At 42.2% G+C, this 20918-nt stretch overlaps 2 protein-coding genes across 2 annotated transcripts; one reads left to right on the top strand and one right to left on the bottom strand.

Moving 5' to 3' along the window:
• Nucleotides 1–458: 458 nt before the first annotated feature.
• On the top strand, nucleotides 459–19756 carry LOC308172392 (protein adenylyltransferase SelO-like; the record flags this gene model as incomplete). The annotated part of the gene is made up of 20 exons (XM_080547304.1): nucleotides 459–618; nucleotides 773–891; nucleotides 1119–1247; nucleotides 1827–1891; nucleotides 2081–2137; nucleotides 2927–3025; nucleotides 4096–4163; nucleotides 5136–5223; nucleotides 5401–5470; nucleotides 6240–6312; nucleotides 7277–7360; nucleotides 7750–7879; nucleotides 7991–8035; nucleotides 8605–8686; nucleotides 9069–9201; nucleotides 11308–11333; nucleotides 16470–16549; nucleotides 18424–18467; nucleotides 18617–18696; nucleotides 19634–19756. The coding sequence occupies 20 exons, from the start codon at nucleotides 459–461 to the stop codon at nucleotides 19754–19756; spliced, it is 1755 nt and encodes a 584-aa protein (XP_080403430.1).
• LOC308172277 (E3 ubiquitin-protein ligase TRIM39-like) lies at nucleotides 9483–11726 on the bottom strand (the record flags this gene model as incomplete). Its single annotated transcript, XM_080547180.1, has 1 exon — nucleotides 9483–11726. The coding sequence occupies one exon, from the start codon at nucleotides 11724–11726 to the stop codon at nucleotides 10071–10073; it is 1656 nt and encodes a 551-aa protein (XP_080403306.1). The 3' UTR covers nucleotides 9483–10070.
• Nucleotides 19757–20918: the final 1162 nt, after the last annotated feature.

Genomic DNA, 20918 nt, shown 5'->3' with positions numbered 1-20918 from the left:
TTCCGTCACGTTTGACGTAGACATCATCTGGCATAACAGCTCCAACATAATAGATACCTACGTTTATCTACGCACTCCAATCCACAACGGGCAATGTCTTTCTTTAAAAGAAGATCTCTGTAACTGATTCTTATTTAAAGTTGATTAAGTTTATGATAGTCCTAGAAGCTGAACGGAGTATGCAATTTGCTTTGAATGGTTTTGCTGGCATGAACAATATGAATTAATGTGATAGTTGTGTAAGCATGACACAGCTGAGCTGGCTTTAAACTTGTGTTAAGTCTTCTATGTTGTGTATGCATGATTGCTTTAAGGACAGTTATTGAAGAGCTTTGATATTATTATTATTAGTGGCCAGCTAAGGGTTGGAATCATTTGAGACAGTTTCAGAAATGAACATTCACAATGCTTTAGTCTGTGTCCTGCTATGTGTGGCAGACCTAACCATGCTGGCAAGTATGTTGGACTTTTGTGAAAGTATTGAGGGCTGTCCCATCCACGACCCCGGGTCAGACAGACCCCTACACCCCTATGCTTTCAAGTCCACTTTCAACATGAGTGTGAAGAAACGTTTGCATGACCTGGATCACTTCAATCTGTCTAGTAAAACGTTCCTAGGTAAATTCCTCTGTCATTACTCATTGATGATGTGACAGATAATGAAATGTGCGGTGACAGATTGCATACAGTATCACTGGCATGATCACTGAGTGTTCTAGTAATAATAATAGTAATGAGTCTAAAATCACTTGTTGGTTTATTTCTCCTGCAGAAGCCTTCCCCCTTGATGAGGTGGAGGGTAACCATGTTCGCACTGTGAGAAAGTGCGTTTTCTCAGAATCCAACCCAACTCCACTCAAAGGCCCCCTGAGACTTGCTGCAGTGTCAAAGGTAATGTTTACGAGGGACTTGCCGTATGTTTTTTTTACTATAACCATACTCATTCTCTATGGTCATAGCTCTTTTTTATGACAGTCTTGCTGTCTTTCATGACTATTCCTGTAATGCATCTTATGTGGGCGTATGTAAATTGCATTCCAATTCCAAAAGTAGTTGTCAGTACGTGCTTTCAAACCAGAACCACACATTTACGTCCTGTGTGATTGTATGTCCATTAGGAGGTGTTAGAGGATGTCTTGGATCTGGAAGTTTCTGTGTCGAAGTCAGAACAGTTTCTACACGTCTTCAGCGGTGGTGAACTGCTGCCTGGGTCTGTCCCTCTGGCGCACAGATATGGAGGTCACCAGGTGATACCCATACCCTCTCTGACATGATTACCCCTGGTCACCAGGTGATACCCATACCCTCTCTGACATTATTACACCTGGTCACCAGGTGATACCCATACCCTCTCTGACATTATTACACATGGTCACCAGGTGATACCCAGACCCTCTCTGACATTATTACCCCTGGTCACCAGGTACCCTCTCTGACATTATTACCCCTGGTCACCAGGTACCCTCTCTGCCATTATTACACCTGGTCAGTGGTCACCAGGTGATACCCATACCCTCTCTGACATTATTACACCTGGTCACCAGGTGATACCCATACCCTCTCTGACATTATTACCCCTGGTCACCAGGTGATACCCATACCCTCTCTGACATTATTACACCATCTGGTGTTAATCTCTTCCAATTCTGCACAGCAATCATGTTTTTGCTTCTGAACATTATTTATGGCCTATATTATCTGTTGACTACAGTAACTGCTAACTCAACATGTTTAACATGGTTGAACTCTTCATGTTTAACATGGTTGAACTCTTCATGTTTAACATGGTTGAACTCTTCATGTTTAACATGGTTGAACTCTTCTAGTTTGGCTACTGGTCAGGCCAGTTGGGAGACGGACGAGCCCATCTTCTAGGTGAATATACCAACAGGTGAGTGACATGTTAAATGTATACACTTCACATTCTTCATATATTCTGTCTCTTTGGAGCAATGATAGTAGTGTTATATAATGTTAATCTGGCATTTGTATCTTAATTCAGCTCTGCCCAAGTTGTATTTTACATGAATACAAAGCTGTTAAAAAAATCAATCTTTTGCTTGCATGTCTTACTCAACAGAAATGGAGAGAGATGGGAGCTCCAGCTCAAAGGCTCGGGGAAGACTCCTTACTCCAGGTACTGATGTTATTTTCAGCAAACTTTGACCGGCGTAACACTTGCATTCTAAACTAATGAGGATAAAACCCTTTTAGCCCTAGTAATGTCTGTTACTGTGTCTATGTCCGTGTCTGTGTCTGTGTCTGTGTGTGTGTCTGTGTCTGTGTCTGTGTGTGTGTGTGTGTGTGTGTGTGTGTGTGTGTGTGTGTGTCTGTGTGTGTCTCTGTGTATGTGTGTGTGTGTGTGTGTGTGTGTGTGTGTCTGTGTCTGTGTGTCTCTGTGTATGTGTGTGTCTGTGTGTGTGTGTGTGTGTGTGTCTGTGTCTGTGTCTGTTACTGTGTCTGTTACTGTGGCTGTGGCTGTGGCTGTGGCTGTGTCTGTATCTGTGTGTGTGTGTGTGTGTGTGTGTCTGTGTGTGTGTGTGTGTGTGTGTGTGTGTGTGTGTGTGTCTGTGTCTGTGTCTGTTACTGTGTCCGTGTCTGTGTCCGTGTGTCTGTGTGTCTGTGTGTGTGTCTGTGTGTGTGTCTCTGTGTCCGTGTCTGTGTCTGTGTCTGTGTGTCTGTGTGTCTGTGTGTGTGTCTGTGTGTGTGTCTCTGTGTGTGTGTGTCTGTGTCTGTGTCTGTGTCTGTGTGTGTGTCCGTGTCCGTGTGTGTGTCTGTGTCTGTGTCTGTGTGTGTCTGTGTCTGTGTCTGTGTGTCTGTGTCTGTGTCTGTGTCCGTGCCTGTGTCCGTGTCCGTGTGTCTGTGTGTGTGTCTGTGTCCGTGTCCGTGTGTGTGTCTGTGTGTGTGTCCGTGTGTTGTCCTGCAGGTCAGGAGACGGCCGTGCTGTGATCCGCTCCTCAGTCAGAGAGTTCCTGGGCAGCGAGGCCATGCACCACCTGGGGGTTCCCACCAGCAGGGCGGCCAGGTAGAACCCGCCTATTCGGTTGTTAAGTCTGACGTCAAACACGTGACGTTTAGCAATTTCCGGGTCCAAACCAGAAATTCCCTGGGATCTATTCATACAACAAGGGACACAGCACTTTCCCGTTTTTCCCATATTTGTCCGCGTCTTTGAGCCTCGGAAAAGCGCTATATAAATATAATTTATTATTATTATTACTGAGGCATTTCGAAGACAGCGCCTCAGCCAACTTTGGACCCGGAAACACGTCACGACTTAATAACCGAATAGACGAGAGGCTTCAACTGCCCAATCACCATGCGTCAAATGAGTCCAAATAGTGAAAATACCACCGCTCATCCGTTATCAGACTTTGCTGAGGTGCTGGACCTGAAGAGTATCAGTAGAGTGCAGAATAACAGCATCCGCACACTCAAACACGAAAAACGAACCTTCTTCTGGCATCAAGTGTCAAATGATTAGAACAGTGTTCTGATACAAAATCCAAACAATGTTTTAGTTCACACTCACTGTCTCGGCCCCATCTAAAGACCTCTGCATACAGACTCTGAAATGACCCTGTTTACTTTACATAGAGTACACTATCGTTTGGGATATTTGAGCCTATTCTCTGCAAACTGAGTCTAACCATCGTCTCTTAGCTGCTTCAAAAGTATCCCTCAATATTACTGTTGAACTAGGGACAGATTGTGATCCATGTCCAAACAGAGAGGTCAGAGGAAAGGGGCTGGATGACTTACATCAACATAGCACGCAGGCATACATACAGTGTGACTGTGAGGGTGTGGAGATCTGGTCTACCAGAGGGCCTTTTAATAATGTTAACATTCACATCACTGCAGAGCCCCCTCTGTTACAGCCGTCAGCTGATTAAACATGATTGAGATTAACTACCCAGCCCTGACATGTTGGCAGCTTGTGAATGGGATAGTATCCCTCGACAACGAGCTTAGGGGTCAAGCCATGGATGGAGTTTGAGTCTGGTATCATCCCCAAAGGTGATTTCTGCGGTAGTTTAATTATCTATGTTATTGTTTTGATTTACTATGAAATGTGTTTCTTTGGATTCACAGCCTGATTGTTAGCGAGGAGCCGGTGTGGAGGGACCAGTTCTACGATGGGAAGGTGACCGCTGAGAGAGGTGCGTTCAACATGGACTGAATGCTGATTATTACTATTTACAGTGGGGGAAATGAGTATTGCTTATATACACAGCTCTTTGCTTTTACCTATCATTAAATGTTTGTTGTGTGGCACCGTGATAACAAAATAACCCTTTTATAGCCCATCAATATATTCTAACCCAGCTGACATTAATTAGCACAGATTGGAGGTAGAGTTGCCTCCTAATTAGGTATGGTTTGCAGCTGGTTCCTTGCCTTTCCTTGCTGTGGTGTACTGCTTTTTCTTAGGCCTCGTCCACACCAATACGTTTTTTTAATAAAAGTTTTTCGTATATAAAAATATTACCGTCCACACCAGCATGTTTAAACGCTGTCATTGAGCATTCCCATAACCCCGTTGGCCAATCAGACGCCTCTATCTCTCAATGTTCTCGATCATTAGCAGTGCGCATGGTCATAGAAATCTACGTGCATGATGACGTGACGAACACAAAAAACTCTGTCTATCTCGTCCAGACGTCAAAAATATACTGCGAATATACAGCGTTTAAAAAAAATCTTCACATTGGCAGGCATTTTTTAAAATCTTCGTTTTCAGGGGGCAAAAACTTGTTTGCGTCTGGACGAACCCCCCAAAACGAATATAAAAATCCACGTTTATCAAAAAAACGTATAGGTGTGGACAGGGCCTCAGTGTGTTCAATACTTTTTTCCTGTTTCATTCCACTTTATTACACATAACTTTTGTTTACATATGGACTTTATTCAGGGTCCCTGGCTTGATGGTTAGGGAATATTGCACTACGGTCATATGTTTAGGTGCACGCACCGGAAAGGGAATTAGATAGACTACTGTTCTAATGTTTACACCTGCATTCGCCCTGCTCAGGACTTGTTTAATTATTGTCATTTCGCAGAGTCATTTCATTAAAGCAAATGAACAAATGGAATATTGTTCTTATTTAATGGTTGAGTGATTTCTCCCTCAGGGGCGGTGGTTCTCCGACTGGCCAAGTCTTGGTTCCGCATCGGATCACTGGAGGTGTTATCTAACGCAGGAGAGCTAGACCTCTTACGGTTTGCTTTCTTCTATTCAACACATCTGTCTTGACCAATCCCAGTGCTTATACTAGGTCATAGGTCATAGCTCGTAGGTCATAGCTCACAGAGCTAACAATAATAGTACTGCGTTATCATAACACGTATGACTGCTTGGATCTGTCTCACCCTGGCTTGTTAATGTTTCCCTTTCAGAAAGCTGCTGGACTTTGTGATACAGGAACATTTTCCTACCGTAAATTCAAACGATCCGGACAAATATTTGGTGAGTGATGAATAACTACTGTAGTCTTTACACTGTGTGAATCCCATACTCTACTGATAACACTACCGACAGACTGCTCCTTATATGCAGTAATAGCGGGCTCTTTTCATAGCAAGCTTTTCTATATGCAGTAATTGCTTTTGACCCTAACATGCAGAGAGTTGAAAGCCAGTGACCTGAATACCAAAATAGTCAAGTTGTTTCAGAACCGCTCCATCAAGCACGTGCTTCATTAGTTTGTCCGATAATAAAGTGTTCCCTTGGCCATGATTGGTAGGGTTGAATACAACACTGACTACTGAATAGCAGTGCAATGATTATTTAATGCATTTTCCCGAACAAAAACAATGTGTTTTACAACAGGGCACCCACGGGTCCTTGAAATCCTTGAAAGTTTGTGAATTTCAGAAAAGAAAATCAAGGCCTTAAAAGTTTGGGAAAATAGACATGGGTCATTGAAGTGCTTGAATTCCCCCCCTCTCTCTCTCTAAACTTAACACATATTTCACAATATTGTTTTGCTGTGCTGTGGTAGAGAAGGCAAGAGACCATCTAGTGTTCAAGCCTCTCTTTTTAATTGTTGTCTGTGAGTGGATAGTTCCTATTATATAAATTCTCATCTAGATCTGTCTCAAACTATGCCGTGTTGGGTCCTTGAATTTTGAGGGAATTGAGTCTTGAAAGTCTTTGAAAAGTGCTTGAATTTATTTGATGTTTCAGCAGGTGTGGGAACCCTGTTACAAGATATCTGTTCTTACATTCACCTCAGGTGTTCTACTCCAGGGTTGTCAATGAAACGGCTCACATGACCGCCCAGTGGATGGCTGTAGGCTTTGCCCATGGTGAGTACTAGGCTAGGTACTGCCCTAGTGTTAGAGCTAGGTACTGCCCTAGTGTTAGAGCTAGGTACTGCCCTAGTGTTAGAGCTAGGTACTGCTCTAGTGTTAGAGCTAGGTACTGCCCTAGTGTTAGAGCTAGGTACTGCTCTAGTGTTAGAGCTAGGTACTGCCCTGGTGTTAGAGCTAGGTACTGCCCTAGTGTTAGAGCTAGGTACTGCTCTAGTGTTAGAGCTAGGTACTGCACTAGTGTTAGAGCTAGGTACTGCACTAGTGTTAGAGCTAGGTACTGCACTAGTGCCAGTGTAAACTGTACCATTGGTGTATATGTTACGGTACATGTGGGAATACGGTACATGTGGGAAAACTAGGGTTAGGGTTTAGGGGTAGGGTTAGGGTTAGGGTTAGGGTTAAGGTTAGGGTTAAGGTTAGACATGCCAGCATGTACCAAGTCGACGTAGCACCTAACCCTAACCCTAGTTTTCCCACATGTACCGTAACATATACATTAACTATTGACACTAGGGAATGGTTTTTACAATCACAATAACCGTGTATACAGTATATATAACTACATTATCTGTAGTAGTGTATGAACAACATTAATAGTCTTGTAAGATGTTAGACACATTATGTATATAATTCCATCCTACTTCTACAACGTAGTTGTTAACTGTGTGTTCATGTTGTGTGTCCCTACGGGCCTACGCTGACAGGAGTGTGTGTCCCTACCCTGACAGGAGTGTGTGTGTCCCTACCCTGACAGGAGTGTGTGTGTCCCTACCCTGACAGGAGTGTGTGTGTCTCTACCCTGACAGGAGTGTGTGTGTGTGTGTGTGTGTGTTCCTACCCTGACAGGAGTGTGTGTGTTCCTACCCTGACAGGAGTGTGTGTGTGTCCTTACCCTGACAGGAGTGTGTGTGTCCCTACCCTGACAGGAGTGTGTGTGTGTGTGTGTCTACCCTGACAGGAGTGTGTAATACAGACAACTTCAGTCTTCTGTCTGTCACCATCGACTACGGACCGTTTGGCTTCATGGAGGCCTACAACCCAAGTGTGTTCTTATTGATTGATTGAGATGTTTATTTTAAATATGTGCAAAACAAGATACAGCAACAATAATTCATATAGGGAAAACAAACAATAAAAAGCATAAAGCAAAAGGGATTATTTTATAATATTTTTTTCACTTAGGAGTGAGAAGAAGTACAAACTTATTCACTCCCCCTTCTCCATAAATCATGAAGATGCTTCATGTTCAAATGCTCAAATGAATACAATCTCATAACATATACAAATACTGCGTACCCAAAAGTCAAATATTATTTACATACTTAATTACATTAAAAAATAAAATAAAGAATACATATTTATTATATATTTATGTGTATTTTGTGTATCTTGGTGTTTTTTTACACTGATCTTTGTCACTCACCTGTACAGATTTTGTCCCCAACACGTCTGATGATGAGGGGAGGTACAGCATAGGAGCTCAGGCCAACGTCGGTCAGTTCAACCTGGAGAAGCTTCTAGAAGCTCTCAGCCCAGTGCTGACTATAGAACAGCGGAAGGGGTAGGGAATAATGTTCCTATTAGCGTTGTTTGTCACAGATTTGAGGGTTAGTATGACTACATACGTATGACTACATACTAACCATGAGTGATATCTTTCCTTTTTGTTTAGGGCCAAACATGTGTTGAAAGAATATCCACATATTTACCACAGAAGGTAACATGTATGTTTAGCTCTCTCTCTCTCTCTCTCTCTCTCTCTCTCTCTCTCTCTCTCTCTCTCTCTCTCTCTCTCTCTCTCTCTCTCTCTCTCTCTCTCTCTCTCTCTCTCTCTCTCTCTCTCTCTCTCTCTCTCTCGCTTGTATTTACTAAACAGAAGTTTAGAAGTATATTAAGTCCTTAATCATTTTATTTTTAATGTCGGTTTAGGGGATAGCACCTCACTTGTGTGGGGGGATTAAGACCGTGTTATTAAATGTTTTATCTATTTATTTCTTACATTGTTTCTCTTCTTTTATTGTATTTTATCTTTACCTTCTTTTTGCTGTTTTATCTACTTCCCCTGCTTTTATATTCATTTTAGGCTTGTTTATGTTTTTAATATTCACTTTATGTTTTTATCCCTATTGTAAAGCACTTTGAGCTGCATTTCTTATATGAAAGGTTATATATAAATAAAGCTTTACTTACTTACTTACTTACTATTATATAAAAAAACACTTGTGCTTTTTTTTGGTGCAGCGTTTTCCCGAAAATTCAGTTTGTGATGTTATTATTGTGTTTCAGGTTTCATGAGCTGTTCAAAGCGAAGCTAGGTCTGCTGGGAGAAGAGGAGGATGATGGGTATCTCATCGCCTTCCTGCTAAAAGTAAGTGGTTCATTAACCTGTGTGTCGACGTCTACTGTAACGGCCTGACACCCCAATGCTGTTCATCTTTGTCAATACTCATTTATTTTCAGTGTCTGTGTAAGTTTGTTTTTTGTTAAAAGACTTGCTTGTTTTTGTATACATGTTGTTGCTCACTGTATTCATTTTTTTTTTACATATATATATACATGAGTTTTCTAATGATTAACAATCGCAGTTGTGATATGAATAATGTTCCTGCCCTGTGAATATGATTGGCTGTCTCTCTCTTCTCTGTGAATATGGTTGGCTGATGATCTCTCTTCTCTGTGAATATGATTGGCTGTCTCTCTCTTCTCTGTGAATATGATTGGCTGATGATCTCTCTTCTCTGTGCCCTCAGCTGATGAAGGACAGAGGAGCAGACTTCACCATGACCTTCAGACAGCTCAGTGAAGCCTCGGACCAGCAGCTTCACCACGGCCCCATCCCACAGGTCATATCTACTGTTAAACCCTCTAGTCTATCTCCCACAGGTCATATCTACTGTTAAACCCTCTAGTCTATCTCCCACATGTCATATCTACTGTTAAACCCTCCAGTCCAGGGGTGGGCAATTCATTTTCACAATGGGCCACATGAGAGACCGGGACTATTGTGGCGGGCCGGACCAGTAGGCTGAACCAGTAGGCTGAACCATTAGACAAACGTATAATATCATGTACAGAAGATGTGTATCATATTACAATCACAGTCACCTTTATTAAACTGTTTAATCATATCCGATTCCCTTTGCAAGCCATTAGAATTAGATCAATAACATTATTATCAAATGTACATTCTGTTAAATGTAATTATGTCACACACATGCAGAGACTGAAGGACAACTTATGTTTTTGTTTTAATAAGACAGACAGCCAGTCTGCTACCTCACCACCACCATTCTAAAGCTCTGGGACCGGGACTAGACTGATTATTAATGTGATCAATGGATCTGATCGATCCAAGTGAATTTAATTGTCTGAACATCCTAAATTTCACTCTGTACACACCCAGTATTCATTACACTCAAAATCCTCCAAATACCAAATACATACAATAATAACTAGCTAATAATGAAAATACAGTATTGAGAGCATCTGATTTATAATAATTTGAACACCCAGAGAAGTCAAACAGTCTCATGTATGTAGAGTCATATGTTCTTATGAGGCTGGAGAGGCTGGGCTGTATCTGACATTGCTGCTGCATATTCACCATCTAGCAGACACACTGAGAGCACAAACTATATGATAACAAACCATAACCAGCTCAGAAATTACTCTGTGTGGGGAAATATACCATAATCTTTCCTAATGAGTGACAACAGATAAAGATGAATCTAAATGCTTATTTTACTGCTTGGTCAGTCATCGTGATTGACAGGAGAGATGATTAGAGGGGCAGAATTTTTACCACCCATATTCAGGGAAGGGCTGAAGTATGGATAGAGTTTCTCAGTGAAGGTGCAGCCAGTGAAAGAGTAGATCAGAGACCTGGCCTCCACATCATAAAAGGAGACCTGGCCCTCCTCATAATCCACAAACACCCCCACCTTCTGGGGCTTCTCTCTCAGGGACAGGCGGACAGGAGGGCGAGCATTAGCCCAGTACACATTTCCATTCCTCAACGCTACAGTCCAGTATCCATTCCTAGGGCTCAGTGTGATCTCCCCCTTCCTGTTGATGGACTCTCTGGCCACTCCTACATTCCACTCAGTCTTCTCCTTCACCTCCACTTCATAGTAAAACCTCCCTGAGGAGAAACCCTCCTTTCCTAAAACACAGGGACACAAGGAAAACCTCTTTGCGTTATCAGGGAGATTCTTTCTTGTGTCTCCATCTCTAACTTGTTTCCCATCCTCAGACAGAATGAGATGGCGATTTGCTGTATCAGGGTCCAGAGTCACGTCCACTGCATACTGCTGAATCATCTTCAGCTCAGCATCACACAACCTCTTCACTTCGCTCGTAAGTGTCTCCTCCAGCTGAGACACAGCTCTCCTCACAGTCCCCACAGAGAGATCACTGTGAACACTGACCTCAGACCAGTCCTTGGTGTGTGGAGGGGTGGACAGGGCAGGGAAGCTCTGGAGGAGGTGGAGGTGGTCCTCAGTGTGTGAGAGCTGCTCCAGCTCAGTGCTTCTCCTCTGTAGCTCAGTGATTTCCTGCTCCAGCTCTTTAATCAGCCCTTCAGCCCGCCTCTCTGCTGCTTTCTGCTTCTCCTCGATCACGTCAAGGAGCTCAGCCTGGCTTCTCTTCATGGAGTCCACCAGAGCAGTGAAGACCTGTACGCTGTCTGCTTTCTCTCTCTGTGCATCTTTCTTACTAAGATCTACTGAGTGTTTGATCTCTGAAACCTTCTGCAGTCGCTCCTGGATCATCTGCTGAACATCTGCCTCTGTCTTCCCCAGCTGAGCCTTCCTCTCTCCATACTCCTCCTCTATGGGGACGGTGTCATGGGTCTTGTGGTCTGTTTTCATGCACAGCAAACACACACACATTTCATCACTCCTACAGAACAGCTCCAGGAGTCTGTCGTGCTTCTTACACGTCCTGTCTTCCAGGTTCTCCACAGGGTCGATCAGCTTGTGTCTCTTTAAGCCTGCGACTCTCTGATGAGGCTCCAGGTGAGTCTCACAGTAAGAGGTCTGACACACCAGGCAGGACTTCAGAGCCTTGAGCTTCGTCCCAGTGCAGACGTCACAAGGCACTTGTCCAGGTTCGGCAGGGGACTCATCTTCAGCCCTGACTCCCATTGTCTTGAATTTCTCTACGACCTCTCTAAGCGTTGTGTTGACGCGAAGCTCAGGTCTTCTATAGAACGTTTCCTTACACAACGGACACAGACACAATTCACTGGTGTCCCAGTACTTTCTGATACAGGCCATGCAGAAGGTGTGTCCACATGGAGTAGAGACAGGGTCAGTGAACACATCCAGACAGACAGAACACAGGAACTGCTCCTCAGACAGGAGACTGCTGGAGGAAGCCATATCTAGAGAGACCAGAGGTGACACCATAAAGCATTTCCTGGAATCAATCAGATCTCGATAGTTTCAGCTATGGAGCTGTCAAGACTGTCTTATGAGGTTATACAGCAACCAATAATGATAACATTATCCTACATCACATAGAAAATAGTCCTTCAAACAAATCAATGCGTTTTACATGCTGAACTGTCTATAAACCAAACTGGTAGAGACTACACAATAGTTTATCTTGACATGTCATTGTAAGTCTCTCAACTCACCTGTCTGTGATTCTGTGAGAGTGTGGACGTTGTCTCTGTCCTTTATACTGTATGTGTGATAGATGTCTCTGTCCTTTCTACTGTATGTGTGATAGATGTCTCTGTCCTTTATACTGTATGTGTGATAGATGTCTCTGTCCTTTATACTGTATGTGTGATAGATGTCTCTGTCCTTTATACTGTATGTGTGATCGATGTCTCTGTCCTTTATACTGTATGTGTGATAGATACCTGTTTGAGGATGATATCTAACAAGTTTGAGAGAGTCTGCTCTCGTCCACGATACACTTTACGTCTCTACACAGTTTAGTTTCATTTCAGCTGCCTGACGTTGAGATGCTCCTCCCCTCCCAGTACAGCTCTCCTCCCTGGAACAGAGTTAACCCTTTACAGGCGGGTCTGTTTCTAACATGTGGTTTTACAGACACGCTCTTCTTACCTGTCATTTCCAATCATCATATTGTTCCCAGTCAGTATAAACTGTAATCACAATAATATTTGTGATCAGGGGCTTCATTTATAGAAAGTACTTTGGATCAAATTTTTATCTTACCCTTGTCGTACGTAGAAAACCACGTCAACGTAGTGATTTATACAGGGTTCCCACGGTCATGAAATTCCTGGAAAAGTTATGGAATTTGAAAAACTATTTTCCAGTCTGGAAAAGTTATGGAATTAACTTAACTGTTTTGGAAAAGTTTTGGAAATATACATTGTGTTTAAAATGTGTTCACCGAGCATGTCGCCGGCGACATGGAACGAACACTGTTGTATAATAACTTCGCTCTCGTTCCGCATAGGAACAATAAATTGTATGGTGAAACCTACATTGTAGCTAAAAGTAGAGCCCACCCCCGCGTCTAGACCAACCAGAAGTCTCTATATCGACGAGCCAATCGGAGGTAATGTTTTCATGTAGTGCGATGCCACCTAACTTGCTTGTTCGCTAATGCTACATAATAATGATCGGCAGTAGGTAGATCTTTTTGTATATCACAGCCTATCTATGTGATTTGCAGATTCGTCCTACTTGCTGGCTATCGTATAGCCTATAATAATTAGTTTGTATAGTTCGCGATGCCGTGGTGAGGAGAGAAGACAAGAGATGAAAAACACTGCTGGGGGTCAGTATAGTAATGTGGCCTGGAGAAGGGAGGAGGTTCATTAGTTTTGATGTTCTTATATTCTTATTATTGCTTAGTCCCTTAGCAGGAAATACATCTGGGCCAGTTGGCTTCAAAAGGACCATTGTTTAGTTTCTGTCCACAGTCTAGCTGCACCTGCAGACCAGAACGCACCATGTCCTCCACAGGGCTTTCAGACACATACAAAGAAATGAATAAGAAACTGCTTTGAAATGTGAATTCTGTCCAAAAACGTCTGTGAACTGAGATAACAGTTTTGTCTATAGTTATATACTTGTGTGGAGTGTTTTATTTTAGTGTATTTATACCTAAGGCCTCATAGAACAATTTTCAACATCCAAAAGTCTTCTATCTCATTCTGTACAGTTTGTAATCAATACATATTGTAAAGTTTTAGAACTGTTTTTTGTTTTATTTTGTATGTTGCTTTTGTGGTCATTTTGAAATACACATAGTCTCCTAAAATTATATATGATAACATACCACAAAAGAGCATTTTGCGCTGAATACAATGATATGCAACACTTGATAGTTCCATTTGGGATTACATAAGCTTATTACAAATTAAAATTATTAAAATTGGGAAAATAGAACAGTAGACCCCTGGGGGCAGTGTCTAGATCCCAGACAAATGGTTGCTCACAAAGAGCAGTGTGTGATCAAAATGAAAAGACTCAGAGTCCTGCAAACCCTTGTCACTGCAAATCAAGTGAATGAGTCAGTGTGTGATGATGTCTTGAGAGAGTACAGGGCGTTCTGTGATTTTGCTCTGGTCACTCCAGGTTTCAGAGAATTTTCCCTCACCTCAGATAGAGTGGATACTCTGTTTCATGAGACCATGGGTTCTAGCACTGAATTCAAAAGACTATGGGATGTGGTGAAGGTGCTTCTTGTGATGTCCCATGGACAGGCAAGTGTGGAGAGGGGTTTCTCTGTCAATAAAGAAGTTGAGGTAGAGAATCTGAAGGAACAGACCTTGGTGGCCCAGAGACTCATTATCGACCACATTAGGGCAGTTGGAGGAGTGTGTGAAGTTCCGATCACAAAAGAACTGCTTATATCAGCTGCAGGTGCAAGGCAGAAGTATTGTACCTACCTTGATGAGCAAAAGAGAGAGAGAAATAGAAGGACTCTTGACATGAAAAGAAAGTCTCTCATGGATGAACTGGGTGAACTGAAAAAAAAGAGAGCTAGAGTTGAGGCTGATGCCAACGCCCTGGAGAAAGCTGCAGATGAATATGCAAACAAGGCAGAGACCACTAGCAAACTAACCTTCATTGCAAAGTCTAACAGCCTGCGCCGTTCAGCCAAAGAAAAGAAAGCAAGTCTTCTGGACATTGAAAAGCAAATCGATGAGAAACTAAAAGAAATGAAGAGTGAGTAGACACAGTTTAGTACCAAACAGCAACGAAAGCAGGAGACACTCGGTAGTCATTGTATGTGCATACACATTGTTAAAACTAAAGCAAGTATATCTGTCGCATTCCACTTATGTTTTATACTGTTATGTTGAGTGATTTGTCATGGTAGGCCATGGTGGTTTTTCCTGTTCATTACAGCCTACAGTAGCCTAGCCCTTGTTAGTATACGTGCGGTTCCAGATTCCATGTTCCAAGTTTTAGTCTCAGATTGTTGTGTAGCCTAATGCTGTATGAGGCATTGATTGCTCTTCTACCAGACTGTAATTTATTCTATTTTATTGATATATGATATTGATTGATTGACATGTGAGCTACTGAAGTGAACAATTATTTGTAATTGTTGAATATCTGATTGTCTTGAATATATTAATCTGTTACCTCTTCAATGTTTTTGCTTTCTTGAGCATGTAAATACTGTAGCATTTGGTTATTTGTTGTTGTTTGTTGATAAATGCTACATTCACTTCAATGCATAATTGAATACAAGAATACAGGTACAGCTCAATAAATTAGAATATCATGGAAAAGCATGTAAGTAAAAAAGAAAAGTAAATTTATTCCAGTAATTCAATTCAAAAAGTGAAACTCATATACTAGGCTATAGATTCATTACACACAAAGTGACATATTGCAAGCCTTTATTTCTTGTAATTGTGATGATTATGGCTTACAGCTCATGAAAACGAATGAGCTGTAAGTTGTCTGTCAGTATCTCAGAAAAATTAGAATGATAAAACCAATTTAAAAAAATGTAATACAGAAATGTCGGCCTTCTGAAAAGTATGTTCATTTGGTCGGGGCTGGAGGAAGAGCGGAGAGGCACAGAATCCAAGTCATTTTCCACGATATTCTAATTTATTGCACTGCACCTGTATGGGTGCCATAGACTCCAACGCCATTGCGCAATGCCCCAGGATAGGTGGTAATGTTGGATAGACACAACTTCCCTTACATTAACCATGCTACATTTTTGCTACACTGCTGAGGCTCATTATTGCGCTCTATAAACTAAGTCATGGAAATTAGGTAAAATATTATGGAAAAGTTATGGAAAAGTTTTGGAAAATCAGTGGTGAAAAAGTGTGGGAACCCTGTTTATACAATTTCAACTCAAGTCAATTTGACCGTGGAAACGATCGTAGCTCTACGTCGGGTAACCTTGCGTACGCACATTACCTACTGGTTATGCGGAGTTATTACAGGCATGTGAGCCGCACTGCCTATACTGTAATTCATGCAAGTGACTCGTAATAAAATTAACGATGTTGTTTTATCAGCCGAGAAAATGAGTTTAATTCAAGATTTAAAGGGAACTGATGTTTATGATTGTATTTCAGTCTTCCTTTATATTCCTCCGGAGCTGTCAAGGCAATGCCATCTCCCCTTCAACATGCCTAATGCGTTAAATTATACTGGATTTTTCTTTTTTTGATTTTTTGGGACGCATTGCCTACACTCATTTACATTTTATTTCTATTATTATGAAAAAAAACGTATTTTTACCTCAAACAGGGCCGGCCAGGGACAGCCATAGGGCCGCACAATGCCCAGGTCTGCTCTAGTCTATCTCCCACAGGTCATATCTACTGTTAAACCCTACTGTCTATCTCCCACAGGTCATATCTACTGTTAAACCCTCTAGTCTATCTCCCACAGGTCATATCTACTGTTAAACCCTCTGTACTGTGGAGGAACACTGGTCTATCCTCCAGGTTCACAACATCCTTATCCTAGTCATGACTTAACCGGAAGGTACTAGGGATTGTCAGAATAATAAATTATTTGATTATTTGTCCCCCAGGGTCGAAGCCGATTTTTAACATTTGGACCCTTAACATTTTTTTCCCATTCAGATAAACGCGAATTAACGGACAGAACTAATGTCAGTTCTGTAGCACTATTAGTTGACAATGACTGAATCTCCTTTCTTCTTCTTATTGTCTTCAGGCGCTGTGGGCCCTGCAGGACCTGAAGGTCCACGAGCTCTTCTCTGAGTGGCTCCGCTTGTACCTGCTCAGGCTCGGCAGGTGAGGATGCACATTCACTATTTGGTGATGTTTATCTGAAGACTTAAAGGTGCAGTCTGTAATCCATAATGTTGAACAGCTCTGCATTTTTTACCTACTAAAAGAGCCGCCGCCTCTTTACAATGCTACGCTGCTATTTACACACAACGACCACTAGTTGGCCGCTTGTAAATTAGCCTGCTTACTACACAGAAAAACTGCAAAATAGCTTCATATTAGCTTATCCTGATGTGATTTTGAAAATGTAAGGATACTGGGTGGTAGAACGCACATATCTAGGAAAAGTCACGAAAGGAGGGTCCTGAAATCTGATTGAGTGCAAAGATATAAAACATTTTTTTATATTGCACTGAGGTAGTAGTAGGTGGTAGGGCTAGTATTAGAATGAAGTGCCTGTGTGCGTTGGATGTGCTTAAGGGTAAGTAGTGTGTGTGCGTGGAGTGTGTTTAAGGGTGAATAGTCGCTAGGCCTTAAGGCCGATTTAAAGTTCTCCGTCGGATTTACGTGCGTAGCTTACGTAGACTACGTAAGGGGTCTCGCACTTTACACTTCTGCGTAGGTCGCTCTGCAATTACACCGTCACATCGCTAGGTGGCAGTGTGTTTTCTATGCCCCTGTGCTGTGCCTCTTCCGGTTAGGAACTCAACGGAGCTCAAAGCTCAAAGCGGCATAATAGCGATCTTTTTGTTGTTATGCTTGTTGTAAATAAAAGTTCTATGATGCATTGAAATGACATTAAACTAAGATAATACGATGGTTATCATAATTTTTCAAATCTTTATTAATAAGTTATTACAGAAAAAGTAAATGACATTTCTGTCATGGCTTCCGCATTTTGGCCGACGAGAGAGTCGGAATCTTGTCGGAATCATGTGCTACCAAGCGGACCAATCACAGAGTTTACGGTTGCGTAGAAACTGATGCGTTCTTACATTTTTGGAGATGTGCACGTCAACCCTCTCCGTAGGCAAGGCGGGCCCACGCGGGCCGACGCAAGGCTACGGCGTCGATTTTACGCAGAAGTTTAAATCGGCCTTTAGTCTAGTCATAGTCAGTAGGCTTGTTCAGAAGCCTGATTACTTAGTGGAAGTAGCTGTTGTTCCTCTTCTGTTCTTCCCCTTATGTGTTTTGATAAACAAGGCCTTGGCTAACACACTGTGTCAGCTTCCCCTGTCAGTAAGGCTGTCTGTATGAATGAATGGACCTGCCTTATAACACCTTAATAGGACCTGCCTTCTTATTGAATTAATGATGGGTTAGCTTCTTTTCCTAGTTTTCCTGTCGCTTTTGCCTTGCTCTGTTAATATAGGCTAGTTTGTGTATAGGCTAGTTTCCCCACACCATTCCCCACACCATTACACCACCTCCACCAGCTTGGACTGTGTACAGGTGTTCCTAATAAAGTGTTCGGTGAGTGTACAGTATTTGGCTATTTATTTATTGGCTAGTTTTTTTTGCTAGATCTTTGGTGTGTGCTACAATCAGAGGGGGTTATGGGATATTTTACTACGCCTACTTTCTTTTCTTTTTTGGGAGAGATGTGCGACCTTGTTGTGCAACCTTGGTCTTGTTGTAGTGGGAGGATGGTGAGAAATCTCCTCCCCGCAGTGGAATGGAAGAGGTGTTCACACCCTTTCAGATATAGATGATCTATTTGTTTATTTGTACAGCTACGGGCATCTGGCCAGGGTTATGGGATGTCCTTGGGGAAAGAGATAACTATTCATCCTGTTCACAAAATAATTATATCTGGGGGGAAAAATGTGTTCTAAAATCGTGCGTGCGAGCGTGCGTGCACGTGGTAAAACACTCTCACCACCAGTGTCTTATGTTAGATGTCAGATTCAATCTTTGATGGTTTCCTTTCCTCTCAGGCAGGAACGTGATTCCGATGAAGATCGTCAACGCAGGATGAAAAGTAAGTCGTCTCCGTGGCAACGATAGATTTATTCGACGAGGAAGGAGTAAAACATTGTTTTACATTTTATTTATGAAGACGATAATTAACCTCGATAGAACAAACGGAAAAAAACATTCAACACTTCTCCTATCTGACACTTCCTCCAGGGGCCAATCCCAGATACGTGCTGAGGAACTGGATGGCAGAGTCTGCCATCAGGAAGGCAGAGAAGAATGATTTCTCTGAGGTAACACGTTGACTACCGTGTGTCAGATGTATTTAAGCAGAAGGAGAAGCCGTGGTATATCGTGGAGTATCGTGGATATTGGCACATTGCCGTTACACCGCCTAGCTGAGCCGATATCCACGATATACCACGGCTTCTTGTTCTATAACGCTTTTATACAACGGTTACCACGTTTATCTATCAATATTTCACAAAAGAAAGACAAGACAAACTTTTAATGAATGTATTTTAATGGAACTATGTTTTATTGTAAGTGTATTCATCCGCTCAACAGTTGTTTATCGGTTGCTAAGCAACGGTAAGAATGTAACTTCGATAACGGTAATGATATACCAACGCGGAGTAATATGAAAAGATGTGTCAACATTCCATTTAGCCGTGCGTATGTCATGGATATCGGCACGGCTGGAACGCAAACTGACCAATAGAGACAATGGACCAAACTGACCAATAGAGACAATGGACCAAACTGACCAATAGAGACAATGGACCAAACTGACCAATAGAGACAATGGACTAAACTGACCAATAGAGACAATGGACTAAACTGACCAATAGAGACAATGGACCAAACTGACCAATAGAGACAATGGACCAAACTGACCAATAGAGACAATGGACCAAACTGACCAATAGAGACACTGGACCGGATCTATCCGTTGTATAAATGAAGTTAAACCTCTTTCTGAGGGCAGCACACAGACAGCAGTGCACCATTTTAACAACAGGGCTTCATTTCACAATCTTCTACACGACTTTAACTGTGCCCTGCCATGTCTAATACAACCTCAATATGGGGAACCTTCTATTTATTATTCACAAATACCAAAGTAACATTGCCCCAAGCCAGCCAGTTTATTACATTTTCAAATGTAAATAGATAGCACTCTCATTCACTTTCCCTGTATCCTAAATATTTTCTTTTGTCTTCCACTAGGTGGCGATATTGCAGCAGACACTGGCCCAGCCCTACCTGACACAGGACAGGGCAGAGGAGGCGGGGTATGCAGCACGACCTCCATGGTGGGCCCAGGCGCTAAAGGTCAGCTGCTCCTCCTAGCTAACAGCTGGACCACTGGAGATCGGAAGGTTGTGAGTTGAAATCCCGCCTGAAACCACACCACCACTAGTGTGCCCTTGAGTAAGACACTCAGCCCTCAGTTACTCCAGCGGGAATGTCCCTGTAAAGTGTCTGCTTTTACAAAGCCATACTGGGCAAACTCCCCTCATATCTATGTAATCTCATGTCACTCACCAGCAGCTGTTGTGATTTTCGCTCCACTAGATGGTTGCTCTACCAGGTACCCAGGTCTCGCTTGGAACTTCGCAGAACAGCTTTCTCTTATTTTGCACCCTGGTCGTGGAATAACCTCCAGAACACACTACTAAAGCTTAATGATCTCGTCTCCCTGGGAGAGTTCAAAGCTCTGAATGGAAATTGTGTGACAGAAATGCGCAATTGCTACTCCTAAGATGTTTTTTTGGTAATATTTATCTGTTATCTCTCGTCTGTTATTTATAATGTTTTTATTCACCAATTTTGTAACTTGTATCTGTACTGGTGTGCTGTCTTGGCCAGGTCTCCCTCGAAAAAGAGAGTTTAATCTCAAGGGATTTCCTGGTTAAATAAAGGTTAGATAAAAACTAAATGATGCATCAGTTTCTGTTGATTTCAAATGAGTAGTGATGAAGCACACCAAAGATATCCTATCTTGTAGTCGTTGTAATTCTGTTATCACACATCACGGTCAGTTCTTTGCACTTTGAAACATTCACACAACTGTTCAATCATCATGAACGCAGCCTCTGTTGTTGCTGAGGTCATGTATTACTTGATTAGGGAAGAATGGGCACAGATGCCGTTTTTGGAAACACTGTCATACTGTAATACATTTGCAGGGCTTAAAGTGGGAAAAAAATCCTATGCCTGAAACTTTTTCTTGGGGAGGGGGGTCACAGTTTGAGATATTGGGAGAGCGGGTACAGAAGACAGCTTCTTGTCTCAATGTTTACATTTGTAATTAATGATCAATGTCCATGTCCATGTTATGCTTTCATCTCTCGGAAAAAAAACTAAAACATATTTGGGTCTCTCTCTCTAGCCTTAAACACACATTCACACGTACAACAAGAGCATCACAGTATCACCCAGCAGATGTAGCCTAAAGGCAATTCTCTCCCTCAAAAGCACGCCGCTTTCTTGGAATTACAACCAGACAGTG

Source organism: Nansenia antarctica, assembly GCF_963989245.1.
Source record: "Nansenia antarctica genome assembly, chromosome: 17".
NCBI lineage: Eukaryota > Metazoa > Chordata > Actinopteri > Argentiniformes > Microstomatidae > Nansenia > Nansenia antarctica.
This window is presented reverse-complemented; position numbering and strand designations above follow the sequence as displayed.